We start from the raw sequence: 16559 nt of genomic DNA on the forward strand, positions 1-16559 counted from the left end.
CATCATCTACATAAACTTTTCTCAGTATAACTTTTCCATACCTAATACTTAAAAAGCAATTTGTGTCATCTTTGAAATAAGGCATTTTATATTATGTGAAAATTATAGTCCACCGGTATCTTCTTGGCCCCTGGTTCAAAGGATTACAGTTTGCTTTACATTTTGGATAGAACAAAGTTAACAGGTATTAAATATGCTCAGTAAAGCACTAGAACTGTTGTCAAAAATGGATGTGAGGTTTTAAAACATTTTCGGAAGGTCTAAAGCATATATGAGTAGGGCATACATGAAGACATATAAAGGAGCAGTAGCCCTAGGTACGGGGGGATCTGACCTTGGCAGAATTGGGCAACCGGATGAAAGATACCATGATGGGTGGGGCTAAGAGGTGGGTTAAACTTGCGGTACTAAAGTCTGTAGGTGGAAATTCGCCCCTAGCTCGAAACCACCACACAATGAATGGCCTGTCCTTAACATTTACTTACAAGCAAAAATAAATATGAATCAAGATAAATAAGAAGTGTGTGATTCTTATCTAAAGAAATTAAACTTGGTACCTGGGCTGAATCTCGGCAGGTGTTGTGCATACCTCACCATAAAGCCCACTGCAGTACAGAACTTGAATATCTTTTAGCAAGACAGTCAGTTCTCTTCCTTAGCACACAGAGTAAAAACAGTCGATTTTCTCATTCTTCTTCATAAATATGAATATAAATATATTTATATAATAAATATCATACAAATATATAATAAATTGGTTTATATAAATATATAAAAGACCACTGGCTGCATGAATAAAGTCCACAACCCCAAAAAGAGAAAAGGACATGGAAATAGACAAAATCCTTGAAATACACAACTTATAAAAGATTGAACACACACACACACACACACACACACACAAAGAAAAAATCTATCCATCCCTGTATCTATTAAAGAAATTGAACCAATCATCAGAAACTTTCCCATACACACACACAAAAGCTTCATCATCAGATGGCTTTACAATTGAATTCTCTGAAACACCTTGGAAATAATACCAATCTTCAACAATTTCTTCCAGAAAAAAAAGAGAGACCACTTCTCCAGTAATTTTTATGACAAGCCTAACATTGCTATCCACACTTGAGAAGAATATTATAAAAAAAAAATACAGACCATTTTCTGTCATGAACAATATAAAAATCCCAAACGACATATTAGAAAATGACTCCAACCATCTGTAAGTAGTACAAGACCTCATGACCAATATGATTTCTTTCAGGGATTCCAGAGTAGTTTCACATTCCAGAACCAATGGCTGTAGTTTGCCGCACTCACACAAAGAAAAAATCATATGCTCAATAGATACAGAAAAATCATCTGAATATATTCAATACCTGTTCATAATAAAAACATGAATTGGGAATAAGGAGATATTCTTTAATTTGATTAAAAGAACCTATAAAATGTCCTACAACAAGCACATTATTTAATGCTAAGTTATTGAGAGCTTTCCACCTGACACAGGGAATGAGCCAACGTTTCCCCTAATTGCCACTTCCAGTAAACATTGTATTGGAGGGCCTAGTCTGTGCAAAAAATAAAAAAATAAAATCCTAAGGATTGAAAATAGGGAAACTACCTCTATTTGATGGCACAACTGTGCACATAAAAAATGCAAAACATGCTGAAAACTATTAATATTAATAAGTGAATTTAGCAAGGGCAATGAATATGTGCATAATATACAAAAATCTATTATATTTTTATAAACCAACACCAAAGAGAAAATAAAATTCAAAATGAAATTCCATGTATAATAGGATCAAAATGTCAAATATTGGGGACGAAGTCTAATAAAACATGTGCAGGTCTTCTGCACTGAACATGGAACGATATGATTGGAAAAAAGCATTCAAGAAGACCTAAATAAATGAAGGGATATATCATTTTCACAGATCAGATGACTCCATATTGTAAAAATGTTAACTGATCTACAAATTCAACATAATTCCATCACTATCCTGTCAAGCATCAGTAAAAATCGATAAACTGATTCTAAATGTACTTGGGTATATCAATGAGCCAAAAATAGCAAAGATAATGTGGACTAAAAAGAACAAAAATGGAGGTGTTAGATGATCAGACAGACCCTCAAATCTTAAACAAAACAATTGCATGTATGCAGACCATGAAGTGCATTCAGTTATAAAAAGGAATAGGGGCACCAGTCGGTTAAACGTCCAACACTTGATTTCCGCCCGGGTCATGATTTCACGGTTGGGGAGTTCAAGCTCTGCATTGGGCTCTTTGCTAACAGTGCAGAGCCTACTTGGGATTCATTCATTCTCTCTCTCTCTCTCTCTCTCTCTCTCTCTCTCTCTCTCTCTCCCTCTCTCTCTCTCTTCCTCTCCCTCCCTCTCTCTCTCCCTCCCTCCCTCTCTTTCTGCCCCTCCCCTGCTCGAATTCTCTCTCTCAAAATAAACAAAAAAACATTAAAAAAATAAAAAGGAGGGGTCCCTGGGTGGCTCAGGAGGGGTGGCTCAGTTGGTTAAGCTTCCGACTTCACCTGAGGTCATGATCTCATGGTTCATGGGTGGGAGCCCCGCATCGGACTCTGCGCTGGCAGCTCAGAGCCTGGAGCCTGCTTTGGCTTCTTTGTCCCCCTCTTTCTGCCCCTCCCCTGCTCATGCTCTGTCTCTCTCTGTCTCTCAAAAATAAAGAAGTGCTAAAAGAAATTAAAAAAAAATAAAAAGGAATAAAATTATGATACCTGCTATGACATGAATGAACCTTGAAAACATGCTAAGTGGAATAATTTACACACAAAGGGACAGATAAAGTATCAGTTTACTTTTAAAATCTACCTAGAACAGGCAAATTCACAGAGACAGAAAGTAGATTAGAGATCATTTTGTGTGGGTGGATAGCTGGATGTGGGGTTACTGCTTAATGTTTACAGAATTTTTATTTGGGGCAATGAAAAAGCTTTGGAAATAGATGATGGTAATGGTTGCACAGTGTGAATGTAATAAATGACACTGAATCGCACACGTAAAAATCATGACAATGACAAATTTATGTTATATGTATTTTCCCACAATTACAAAACATAAATACACCAAAATCATTGAAATATACTTTTTAAAACGGATGTATTGTATGGCATGCGAATTACGTCCCAGTAAAGCTGAAGATTGTTATTGAGCCAGGATGGTATTGGTGGAGGGACAGACACAGTCACAAGGAAAAGAAAAGAGAATGCAGAAGCAGATCCATACAGATGTTCACAGCAGTACGATGGGAAAAGAATTGCCTTTGATAGATCGATGTTGCTTTGCGTGATAAATTCATACGCGCCACTGATTTTAAAGACTATGTATGCATTAATACGATAAGTATTTAAAAATATTAAAGTTATAAAGTATCCAAGGTAGAAAGCCAAAGACTCACAAGTTAGGTGACTAAGCAAACCTAAGGAACTGAATGAACAAAGAAACAAATACATGGAACACCTTTGGGAGGTTAGTGTGCACTACTAAGTCTGCACCAGAAGTAAGGATAAGTAATTGTGATCCATAATCTTTGTTGAAGTGGGCCACCTCCAACTTGCTTAAACACCATCAGTATGCACCCGAACGCTGAACTACTTCATCCCTTTTCCAGTCTCGTTCCTTAGAGAGGCTCATGCAAAGTAACAACTCAAAGTAATATTTTGGCGTTTGGTCATGAATATATTGACATCCACCATCACCATTCTTTCCAACTATAATGAAACATATGGCCAAACCAGACGGTCAGGTTGGAAAAACAACAATCCACCTACCGGGCCCCCACCACTCACCGCCCGCCCCCCCACACCCAGCAATAAAACACCCATGAACCAAAACAAATATAAACACTTGCAACATTTAACACATGTGACAGAAGAGATGGTTAATGTCTAACCTTTATCCACTGAAGATTTGTCTGCTTGAGCTTATTTTCAAGTTTATCTTGCTCTTCTGGGCTTATGGGAGCACTTACAAGCACTGTTCCTCCGGTTTCATTTAATTGTTTTAGAATCCCCTGGCGCAGGGGCAACTCTTCCGCCAGTAACTGAAACAGACAAATGCGACAACATTTAAAATGAATTACAGCACAATTCCAACTATCTTGTCTTTGTCTCTACTGATTAGTCTCTCAAAATGAAGCAACTTGACTGAAGGTCAACCGGTACCTCAAATACAAACCACTTTCTAAAGAGTACAGAACTGATGGACCAAAGCACTCACGCCCAAGTAGAGAGGCCTATCCTAGAAAGGACCAGCATATCTTACCCCTCAAAGATTCTTTTCAAGAAAAACAAGGTGTTACATGGCAGGATGAGCTCCAAAATAACACATCGCAATCAGAAATAGAACAATCTGGGTAAATTCATGATCCTCTCAGGTACTAAGCCTCCATGCTATAATTTACTACTGATTAAGAAAATGCATTATCATACCGAGAGATAACTAATACTGAGAACATACTCGGCACAAGACGCTGTGTTGACCTCTTCACATATTATAAAAGTTAACTGAGATAATACAATTCTATGAGGTAGACCCTATTATCTTCATCTTATACGGAAGAAGACTGAGACAGAGACCTTAAATCCCAACAAAGAGGTTAAATACCAGCTCCAAGGACACAAAAGCAGCGAGCAACAGAGCTGTGGTTCAAACTTGGGCAATTTCATTCAAGAACCCTTATTTGTAACTCCTCCACATTCCTGAATTTCTTTTATTCATTCAGCATCACATTATAAATGCCCTTTCCCAAGACTTACAAAACTGCCATGGTTTTCTTTATTTATTCGTGCTACCTAGAGCTGCAGTGTCCAAAATAGTATCATTACCTACATGAGGCTATTTGAATTTAAATTAATTAAATTTCAATAATATTAAAAACTTAGTTCCTCAGTCATACTACCTGTCAAGTACTCAAAAGGCACACGCAGCTTGTGGTTACTGCAGTGGATAATATAGAGCATTACCATCATTACAGAAAGTTCTATTAGACACTGTTGATCTAGATTGTCTAAGGAGAAAAGAAAATCAATGCCTATTTATTAATAAGTAAATCCCACTAAACATGTCTCTTAAATGAGTTATCAATTATATTGCTATATATAACACTCAATACATGCAGGAAAGATTGATTTTCAAGAACAAGACTGAGTTCATTTTCCTATGACATCCTCACCTTCAGATGAACTACAGATCCAAAACTTGTTTTCTTTTTCTTTTTTTTTTCTGCTATCTGATAGATAGTAGGGACTCAGTATCTGTTCACCGAATTTAACATTAATTTTATTTTTATACTTTATCCTCTCTTCAGGTACAAATTTCTTGTTTCACAGAAATAAGTGGTTGACATTGGAGTCTAATTTGCATGTACAAACCAACTGAATCATTGATAAAAGAGCAATTTCATTTCCCTTTGATTGTCTGACCTTGTAAAATGAGAATAACAGCAACCGTTTTGAAAGTTTTATATGAAGATTAAATAAAATAGCAGATGTAAGTACATCTAATACTTAGCACATAATAGAGGATGATTAAATGTTAATTTCCCTTTCCCTTTCACCTTCCCTTCAAGAATTACAGCAAAACAGATCCAAATAAGTTTCTTTCCTGAGACTAAAACCATGGAAGTTAATCGAACTGCACAATCAGCGCATGTCAGTCAGCCAGCTGGGGTAATCAGTACTAAGCAGACATCACAGTAGGAAGGCATGAAAAGCCACTTGAATAAGCTGGATGCCTATTCAACCAGTATAGAATGTGCACCAACACCACGCGCTCCCAACCAGCCCCAGACAAAACAAACATTGTTTCAGGCGAATCGAACACCTCTAATTAGAGGCTGAAATAGTGAGATTGATTTGGCAATTATGATCTTTCCTAAGAAATAGGATTCATTTCTAGAGTCTCTCCAGTTTTTGAAATAATTTGGAGTTGCAGAATTCTCCAGTATGTGCAAAGTTAATTTCAAGTTAGTTTGCAAATTACTGCCATATTTTACACACACACACACACACACACACACACACACACACACACACACAGGTTTTTTTTTTTTTTTTTTTTTTTTTTTTTTACAAAAAAATATACTCATACTCATTGGGAAACACTGGGTTAAAACAAAATAAAGCTTTGAGAAAATTTACGGATGACCTATCAATAACGTAATGGGCAGGAAATCAATGATTAAATATATTAAAAAATAGACTCATATACTCTTTATACAAGTAGTCCTTGGAGGTTTTTAGAAAACAAAATTACCTTGACTTGTTCAAGTTTTTGTTTTAGTTGCTGCTCATTCCCAGGTTCAAGTGGAATATTAGCAACGTTGTCTGCTTCTTCCAACCATAAAACAAATTCATTTACATCCCTTTGAAATTCTGACAAGATATTCTTTTGTTCCTCTATCCTGGAGAAATAAGAATAAAACTGGTATAAACAACGTATTTCTCAAACTTTTCTTTCTTTTTTTTTTTTAAAGGAAACTCAGAAACAAACAAACAAACAAACAAACAAAAACCATGGTAACACTTTCAAGGAAAGAAACAAATTAAAAGATGTTAGCAATACACATTTTTAAACGAAATTCATTTACTTTGAACAAAGCAATTTTAATCTCTTAAAAATCTCTAAAATATAAGAGATTAAAACTGGTGAAGAGGGGCGCCTGGGTGGAGCAGTCGGTTAAGCGTCCGACTTCAGCCAGGTCACGATCTCGCGGTCCCGGAGTTCGAGCCCCGTGTCGGGCTCTGGGCTGATGGCTCAGAGCCTGGAGCCTGTTTCCGATTCTGTGTCTCCCTCTCTCTCTGCCCCTCCCCCGTTCATGCTCTGTCTCTGTCCCAAAAATAAATAAACGTTGAAAAAAAAATTAAAAAAAAAAACTAGTGAAGAAAAAATTCTAATTTTAAAATTCCCATAATATTATGTCATGAAATTAGTGTTTCTCAACGTCAGCACTACTGACAGTTAGGGTTGAATAATTCTTAGTTCTGAGGGGCTGTTCTCTGTATTGTATATTATGTAGAACAACTACATAATATAAAGTTGCATGTTTTAACGTGCTTAAATAAAATACACCTTTCTGGTAAATTGTAGGGTTAAAAATAAAAACAAGGGAATAAAAAAAACAACACTAAGTTATTGCATGTTAAAATGTTTTCCAAATTATGATTCACCATCTTTTTTGGAGGAAAGAAGAAAACTGAGTTAAAATATGTTATTCATTTATTGGCCATAAGTTTATCCTTACATGTTGGATAGTAACACCGTTGAACAAAATGGCCTGCACCTCAAATAACTTTTGAGAAATATATCTCCTGTATGTAAGCTTTTAATTGAAGTAAAATATAAATATAAATATATATATGTATATGTATATATACACTTCTATATATACATATATATAGAAGTATACATACGACTGAATAGCTCCAAATATTTTTTAAAAGTATACAAATAACCAGAAAAATAGAATGTCATCAGAAGCCCAGGGGCCCCTCTTGTCCCTTGCAGGCATTTTTTCTAAGTATAACCAGTATCCTGTCAACTTCGATTATGTTGTCTATATTGAACACTGAGTATATGGAATGATATGCTATATCCTCTTTTGTGTCTTGTCTCTTTCACTCAACATAATGTTTACAATAATCAACCACGTGGCATAGAGCTTAATTTGTTTATTCTCCTGGCTGCAAAGTATTGAACTATCTAAGTACATATTTCTGTTGGTGGATAGTTGGAATGTTTCCATTTGGGGGATGTTTAGCTATTGTTTTTGTTTCAATTTAACAAATATTTATTGAGGGCTTACTAACTTCCAGCAAGGCTACTGGGCATTAGGATTAAAGAAAGATATGTTGCATAGCTTGCCCTGATGATCTCAGTCCATGAGAGGAAACAAGAGATTCCCATGGGTCGGAATAAGACACAGCCTATCTTATTTACAGCCTGTGCAAAGACAGGGTGTTGAGAGAACTACTCTTACACTACTTCCCAAACCAGGTCCACTTTTGAATGTATGCTTGTCTCTACTCAGTTTTGCTCTAGATTGGGAGCTTGTTCAAATTCTGTTCTGGGGCATGTGAGGGGACACTCTCTTCTCTGTCTAATCTCAAAAAAGCAGATCTCATGAAAACCCAAGTCATAATATGGGATCTTACGGACACCCAAGTCATGTCACGTCACTGTCGCAGTCAAAACTCTTCTCTTGCTTCCCAATTTGTTCACAGCAAAGCCAAAATCCGTACAGTGTTCTATGAGGGTCTAGATCTGTACCGTTCAAAATGGTAGACACCTTCCCTGTGGCTACTGAGCACCCGAAATGATGTAAGGGGAACTGAGATGTGCTTTAAGTGTAAAATATACACCAGATATCAAAGTGATCTCTGTACCTTCTATTCAACTTTGCTGAGCACCTACAACTGCTGTAAAAAATAAAAGTATTTGAAACATTTTTTTTAATTTTTTTTTTTTTTATTTAAAAAAAATTTTTTTTTTCAACATTTATTTATTTTGGGGACAGAGAGAGACAGAGCATGAACGGGGGAGGGGCAGAGAGAGAGGGAGACACAGAATCGGAAACAGCCTCCAGGCTCCGAGCCATCAGCCCAGAGCCTGACGTGGGGCTCGAACTCACGGACCGCGAGATCGTGACCTGGCTGAAGTCGGACGCTTAACCGACTGCGCCACCCAGGCGCCCCTGAAACATTTTTTTTAAAGAAGGGAAAACAGCTCCTTAGTACTTTCTATATCATGTACAGGTTGAAGTAATATTTTTAATATATTGGATTAAATAAGATATATTCATTTCACCTGTCCCTACTTCCTTTTAAAAACATGTAGCAGCTATATAAGTTTAAATTACATAAACAGCTCAACTCCTTTTTTTTTAAAAAATATTTATTTATTTTTGAGAGAGAGAGAGAGAGAGAGCAAGCAGGGGAGGGGCACAGAGAGAGAGAGAGAGAGAGAGAGAGAGAGAGAGAGAGGATCTGAAGTAGATTCTGTACTGGCAACAGAGAGCCCGATAGGGGGGCTCGAACCCACAAATCATGAGACCATGACCTGAGCCAAAGTTGGACGCTTAACTGACTGAGCCACCTAGGCGCCCCTCACTTTATTTTTCTATTGACCAGCACTGATCTAGGAAATCTGCAGATCCCTAATCTCCTTACTTCTCAGACTTCATTTCCAACTACTCTGTATTTCTCTTATCCTTCTTGAAGCCCTCTAGCTTCCTTGCTGTGCTCCTCAAGTACATTACATGGGTCCCTGCTTCTGACTCTTCGTACTTGCTGTATTTTTCTGCCTTCAATGTCCTTCCCTCAAGCATCATCTCCTGCAGGTCTTTCCTGATGACCCTAAAGAAAACGACACCTCTCCTACCAAATTCCTAGTTCTTGAAAGGAACAAACACTATACTTGTGTTATTTTATATGATGTCTATCACATGGAATGAAGCTTCCTGACAGCCAAGATTTTTATTTATTGCCATAATTCTTGCTCCTGGAACAATGGATGGCAGAAAACAGATACCAAATCAGTAACTGTTGCATTAATGAATGAATTCTGCCATCATGCTTTTCCATTTTAAATGTGTTCCTCTTTGAAAAGAATCTTTCCCATTCTTCATAATAGTGATAGGTGATGGGGGTTAAAACGTGCACCTGTTGCGATGAGCCCCGGGTGATGTATGGAAGTGTTAAATCACTATATTCTACACCTGAAACTAATAATACACTATATGTTAACTGGAATTTGTTTATTTTATTTGAGAGAGAGAGAAAATATCTTAGGCAGGCTCCATACTCATTACAGATCCCCACGTGGGCTCCATCCCACCATGCTGGGATCATACTCCAGTTGAATTCAAGAGTTGGACGTTTCACTGACTGGGCCACCCAGTTTCCCCTAAGTAACTGGAATTTATTTATAGAAAAAGTTTAAAGAGAAGAATCTTTCCCATTCTTTGTAAGACTGATTCTGAAACACAGTCTACTTTACTCGCCAATGTGTACTAGAGTATTTCACGCAACTGAAGACACCTTCACTTGCAGGTCATATAATATCATCCTAAGGTCTGCCAGGCACAAGCTGGAAAAGGCATGGTGCTGATTCAACGATGACCCTTATCATTTAGAAGCTTTTCCGATTAAGACATTGTTCTTTTAGATTTCTGTATATTTTTTGTCATACACATAAAAAGTAAAACATACGTGAAAAATTAGTGAGGTAGTCCTAAAACTCTGTCGTATTTAGAACTTGCCTCTCCTTTATATCACTTTTCCCTTCAGGATAATTGACCTCTATCTTTACCTACACCCTGGCATCCTCTGTGGTGGCAAGAGTGTTGCCAACATATCATTTCTTAAGAGGGTTCCACTACTGTTTCCGGGACTTTCTTCGGAACCATATGCGTCCTGGCAAGCAGAGACTGTAAAACCCATCCTGGATTCACTGATTTTAATGGGATAAAATGTGCAGGTTAGAATGGATGAAATTTAATTCATATGCACAGCCTCCCAGCACTTGACATAATGACTTGGGTTCTTTCACTTGCTACCAGGTTGCTGATAGGTCCAGAATTTTTTTAAAAATTCGTAACACAATGACTGTTTACTGCTATCTTTAGTTTATAATTGTGAGTGGATATTATTATCGGCATTACCTGCCTGATGATTGAGCTCATTTTCCATGAACAGAGTCAGTAAGATTTGGCTTTACTTTCCACGGGACTTAATGTTTGATTACGCAAGTTTTTGCCACTGACAAAGGTGTTGGCCCCTCTTGTACATGAAAAGTAAGGGTGTCTACGTTAAAGCCTTACGCTAACGTTATCTGTTAGCAAAGTATTCAAGATTTATACAGAAACGGTCAGGAGATGAAGTTGGTGAGGTGAGTAGACGTTGAGTTATGAAGCACCTAGAATGTTTTGTTTCAATTTGTAGGTGATGAACCACTTAACGGTTTTGAGTAGGGCAAGATTTATTTGATCCAAGGCTCACTGTGACTACACTATGGAGAATGGGTGTGCCTAAGGGTTGTATGACAAGAGACTGATGAATCAAGTATGAGACTATCATAAGAGGTCAGGGATGAAGTCATGAAGGTTCAAATCGTCAAGACGTAATAAGACAAAAGGGTAAGACAGGATACATGTAAAATGGAGAAGGTGCTTCAACAGGACTTGAAAGGAGACAGACTGGTATGTGTGGCTAGGAATTAGTGAGCAATTACTGCGTGGTAGCCCTGAATCAAGTGCCAAGTCCCCACATTACTACTAGGACACGGTACTCATCTTTTCTCATTTACAGATGAAAGAAAACTGGGCTTAGTATTTTGCCCAAACTCATACAGCTAGTAAGCGGTCAATTGAGCATTCAGTCCTGGGTCATCTGGGTCCAGAGTCTATGCTCTTCATTTGACCATGACATCTGGTCTATGAGTACTTCCACCTTATCTAGCCGAGTGGACAATATTTACTCCAGATGAGAGTGCATTTCATTGCATCAGATATTTAGGGGACATTACTAGTAGAGAAAATAAGAGACCCGGAGCTCAAAGAGCTGGAAATACAGACTTCAGAATCCCCAGCAACGGGTTGGTGGATAAAACATGGTCAACTAACTTTTGCACTAATAATTTACACTTCACGTTTGGCACCTTCTGAGCCCATTTTTTCCTTCATTTTCAGATTAAAGATTAGCAACTCTCTCTCCTGCTTATTTAAATTGCAAAATTAAAGGAAAACGTCCATTTCACAGCCACTCATTCCTTTCTTGCGGATGGCTAACCTGTGGCTCCTGCTCCTCCTCCGCTTGCCCAGCTGTGATGTGGAAAAGCCAAAGGAGCGCCTAGAGTATTCTTCTGGCCGCTCGAAAAGCTACGCGGACTTGGGAAGGAGCTCTTCAGCTCAACAAATACGCAGCTGAAAAACAACATGGTCTTCCCTGCTTGCATTCCACATACTTGTTTTCAGGGATGATCTCCAAGCCCCTCCCTTTGACTTTAGGGAAATGAAAGGGGAGAAGAGATGAAACTGAGCCTCGTGAGAAAAAGCATACTCCCTACAAAGCTATCTCATCCCACGTGAGTTCTCTGGCGTGGACTGGGGCACAGCATGTAGAGGAGGGTGAAATCACCCGTGGTAGTCATAGCGCTGGTGATACTTCTTACTAACCCCTAGGGTGAAAGGGCTCCTGTCAACTGCTGGCAGCTTTAGAATGTGAATAGAACCATTTTTCCACAGACTCTGGACTGAGAAGCAATTCTTAAAAGGAAAAATTCCATTAGAGACATCCTTTATTCATCCACAAGTTCTAAGGTGGTTCAAATACTGGGGTCTAGGTCTCAAGGGTGTTTGTGAGTCTACCTTATCGTTCTTTTTTCTTCTTTTTTCTTTTGCAAATCTTTGTCTCCTTCAGTATCTGGCTCCGTCATAGTGCGTAGTGTCCCAAATACTGAGAGCAGCAACCTTACTCCTACCATTTTCCTCCTCATTTTAGTTCACTAAAACCTTGCTAAAATCAGTTTACATATGTAAAACCTAGACGGATGGGTAAAGCCTTTCTCAGCCCTCACCTAGAAATTGACCCTATCAGGGAGAGAAAAAAATCCCAGACTCAACAAACAAAAATTGAAGAGCAAGAAAAAGTAATACCCGCACCCCCGTCAAAAGTGCCTCAAACCTTGAAAAAAATTCTAAAAGCAAATATCCCCAACTTCTGCTTCAAACACGTCTCAGATTAATTACTTGCGTATTTTTTTTTTCTTTTGAAGAATATCCAGCCAAGGAAACGCGGGAAAATGTGCTTATTCGTGATAATTGGGATTTATATATTTAATTGGTGTTAAACTCTATAAACACTGTATACCTATTTTCCAACTTGAATATTCGACTGTATTTCCTTAGGTCGTTAATTATTCTTTGAAAAATTGATTTTTAAGATCTGAGCAATAGCCCATAAGTAGGTACACCGTATTTCACCATTCTTTCATTAGTAGGCATTTAGTTTGGTTCCACTTTTTCATTATAATAAATAACCCTATAGCAAATACATTTGTTTATGCATTTGGGCTTACAGATCTGCTAATTTGCTTCGAATAAGGAAGAAAAGTTAACAGTTAGAATACTAAGGATTTAGATACAGGTTGCTAAATTTCTTCGCCATGCTGGCAATAAGAACTCTCATCCACTTCCACCAACAGTTATAAAATACTTGTCTCAACACATGTCTGCTGCCGTAGTGCATGATGATTTATATGCTTGAAAGAAGAAAAATAGTTTGCCACGGATTTTTTTTATTACTAGAAAAGTTGAAAAACATTTGTGTATTGGTGTGTATTTGTCATTTGCTTCTGCTATCAATGGTCTGCTGTGTCTGTTGCCCATTTTTCCTCAGTGTTTTATTTGGTGAAGCTCTTTTCACATTATCCGCTTTGGTAAAAAAATAAAAAGTCAGAAAAATACTTACCGAGACGATTTTTCTAGCTTCCTTTTTACCTTGTGAAATTTAATAGTTTTGTTTGTTTCTAAATAAAATGTTGTCGTGTTCTTTGTTATCTTTTTCACTGACACTACCGTGAAAATTATGAATATCCTCTAGTTGCTTAAATATTCACCTTTATAGTATTCTAAGACATTATACTTTTATTTCAAAGACTACAAACTTAATCCATCTTCAACTTATATAGCTAAGTTTCTGACCTTGAAGGGTTTTTCAGAAATTGATATATTTTTCTCCGAGCACAATTTATTTTCTATTGATTTGTGGTGATTGCCTCATTTTGTTTTGTGTTTTATATGTAATGAGGTTCTGTTTACTGATCTACTGGAGATTTTTTGACAGTAATGCGCTACATCAAGCACTTAGCTATTCCAACTTCTGTAATATGAGCATCATTTGGTCAAATATCAAAATAAATCTCACCGGGGATTGTGATAGGGATTCCATTAAATCAATAAATTATTTTCTGAAGAATTACTGTCTTTTCAGTACAAATCCGATAAATTTTCTATATTTACAGGGCATTTGGAGTGTATCGGGGACTCATCCATGCGTTATAAATAATTAAGTATGCTTTCTAATTAACTTTCAGCATCAGTTTGAAAGGCAGTGACTTGCATATGATCTTATGGAGAGTAACTGTATACTAATCTAGAAAATTCTTCAGGACTTCCAGATAGAATAAATCATCACTGAAAAAGTAAAAGTTTTGGAGAAGCTAGTTGCCCTAATCTCTCTCTTCACACAGTGTGTGCGGAAAACTTTCCTGATGATTTAATTTTTTAAAAAGTACAGCATCTTTTTTAAATATGAAAACATTTGGTAGTCATTTCTTGTATAGGTTTGTTTTTTATCCTTTGAAATACAAAAAAGATGGTGCCCAAATCCCACCAGGACCTTGTTATAATCTGCTTTTTCAAGCGCATGTGTTTTCTGAAATTTCAAAAGCCTCGATTTGAAGTTTTAAAAGCTGCAATTTGAATTTATGTATTCAGATGATTGCAGAAGAGCAAAGGAACACAGTTAGCATTTCCAGGCTTGTCTCTTGACACAACAGTTTAAACGTGCTTTATATTGGCATTCATCACATGAAGTGTTATTTCTTTGTTTACCTACTCGCTTAATGCTTATGGTAGGATTTATTCAGGCATGTGGTAGTAATAATAATGAATGGGATATTTAACATTACCCATCTGCAATTAAGTGCTAAATATTTTACTTTTAGAGGCATTTCAATACATTTAGCTTTTTTTTTTTTTAAAGAATGGCTTCTGTTTGAAATATTGGCTCTGTTGCCATTTACATTACAAATGCTCTTAATGCAATTGAAGGAAGCACATATCATGATGGGGAGAAATCTGCATAATCAGAAAGGAAGAGTTATGGATGTCCTGTTAAATTCAATGAATTTCACATTAACTCTTAATGAACACGTTCTCTGGAGCTGCGGTTATGGTAACAGGAAGAGTGCCAAATCATGGCACGATTTCGAAGTTTTATTTATTTTTTTATGTATTTGATTAGAGAAGAAGGGAGGGGCACAGAGAGGGGGGAGAGCGAGAATCTCAAGCTGGTCCTCGCGCTGCCAGCCAGATGCGGGACTTGAACTCACCCACTGTGAGATCATGACCTGCATCGAAATCAACTCACATGCTTAACTGATTGAGCCACCCAGGCGCCCCTACATGGCATGATTTTAGAAAGAGAGGATCGACCAAGTGTTTCAGGCCAAGTGCTAGATATTTTCCCATTTGAATTTTTTTTTTTTTTTTTTTTGTATACTCATCTCTCCCGTCTTCCAAATAAGAAGTACTTCTCTAAGTTTTGGGCGGACTAGAACACAGAAATTTCAGAAGATGTGGACAGAATCAACACCTGTCCATATACACTGCATAGTTAATTTGATTGTGCATATTAACTGAAAATTATATACCATATTAGAAAGAACACATTTTCCCATTCACAGTGGATACAGTAATTGTGTATGCCTTCCTCACGTGCGTGTTCAACATGGGAATCATCACCTTGGTGGATGCACTTTTTTCTTTTTAATTTTTTGATGTTTATTTATTTTTGACAGAGAGAGAGAGAGAGAGAGAGAGAGAGAGAGACAGAGAGAGACAGAGCACGAGCAGGGGAGGGGCAAAGAGAGAGGGAGACACAGAATCAGAAGCGGGCTCCAGGCTCTGAGCTGTCAGCACAGAGCCCAAGGCAGGGCTCGAACTCACATACCGCGAGATCATCACCTGAGCCAAAGTCAGACGCTCAACCGACTGAGCCACCCAGGCGCCCCCCGGTGGATGCACTTTTTGAGTCATCTTTTTAAAAACAAAAATTTTAATTTTATTTAGTTTTGAGAGACAGAGACAGAGTGTGAGTGGGGGAGGGGCAGAGAGAGGGAGACACAGAACTGGAAGCAGGCTCCAGGCTCCCAGTTGTGAACACAGCGCGCGCCGTGGGGCTTGAACTCACCAGCAGTGAGATCACGACCTGAGGTGAGGTCGGACGCTTAACCGACTGAGCCACCAGGCGCCCCACGGTTTGAGTCATCTCATTCAGTTTTCTAGTCACAGTCATTTTCACCTCTACCCACGTGGCCTGAGGTACAGCAATGTTGAGTCCATGCTGAACATTCTACTGGAAATTTTATTCCAAGCCATAAGCACACATTCACACCAGACAGTTGTATGTTATGTAAAGCCAGTTTTTCTCTTTTCTGTGCCATATGTCCATGAGGAACACAATGTAAGCACTTACTGAGTTGCTTTAAAAATAATCTTTTCAGACCTTGTTTACAATGACATACAACTCTTACAACTGTGATGTCATACCAACAAAGCTAATCATGACTTCCATTAACTAAATTTTTCCTGTTTTTTTCCATCAAGCGACTCAATTGATATTAAATGAAAGTCTCTCCCAGACAGCACGTTGTTGTTCTGAGCAAAATAAAATGCGTATCTTGAAGCCTGAGGAATTTCACAAACATTCAAAGGAATATAAGGTCTTCCTTAAGGCAAAA

General features: G+C 37.8%; 1 protein-coding gene across 13 annotated transcripts in view; it reads right to left on the minus strand.

Moving 5' to 3' along the window:
* The window catches only part of DMD (dystrophin), a 2379610-nt gene that overhangs the window by 776927 nt on the left and 1586124 nt on the right, over nucleotides 1–16559 (minus strand). For all 13 annotated transcript variants that reach the window (XM_045050793.1, XM_045050788.1, XM_045050791.1 and 10 more), the window contains 2 exons: nucleotides 6294–6441; nucleotides 3931–4080 (listed from right to left, as the gene is read on the minus strand). In XM_045050793.1, coding sequence (XP_044906728.1) covers nucleotides 3931–4080; nucleotides 6294–6441 — 298 coding nt within the window. The remainder of the gene's footprint in view (nucleotides 1–3930; nucleotides 4081–6293; nucleotides 6442–16559) is intronic.

This window comes from Felis catus, chromosome X (genome assembly GCF_018350175.1).
Source record: "Felis catus isolate Fca126 chromosome X, F.catus_Fca126_mat1.0, whole genome shotgun sequence".
Classification (NCBI taxonomy): domain Eukaryota; kingdom Metazoa; phylum Chordata; class Mammalia; order Carnivora; family Felidae; genus Felis; species Felis catus.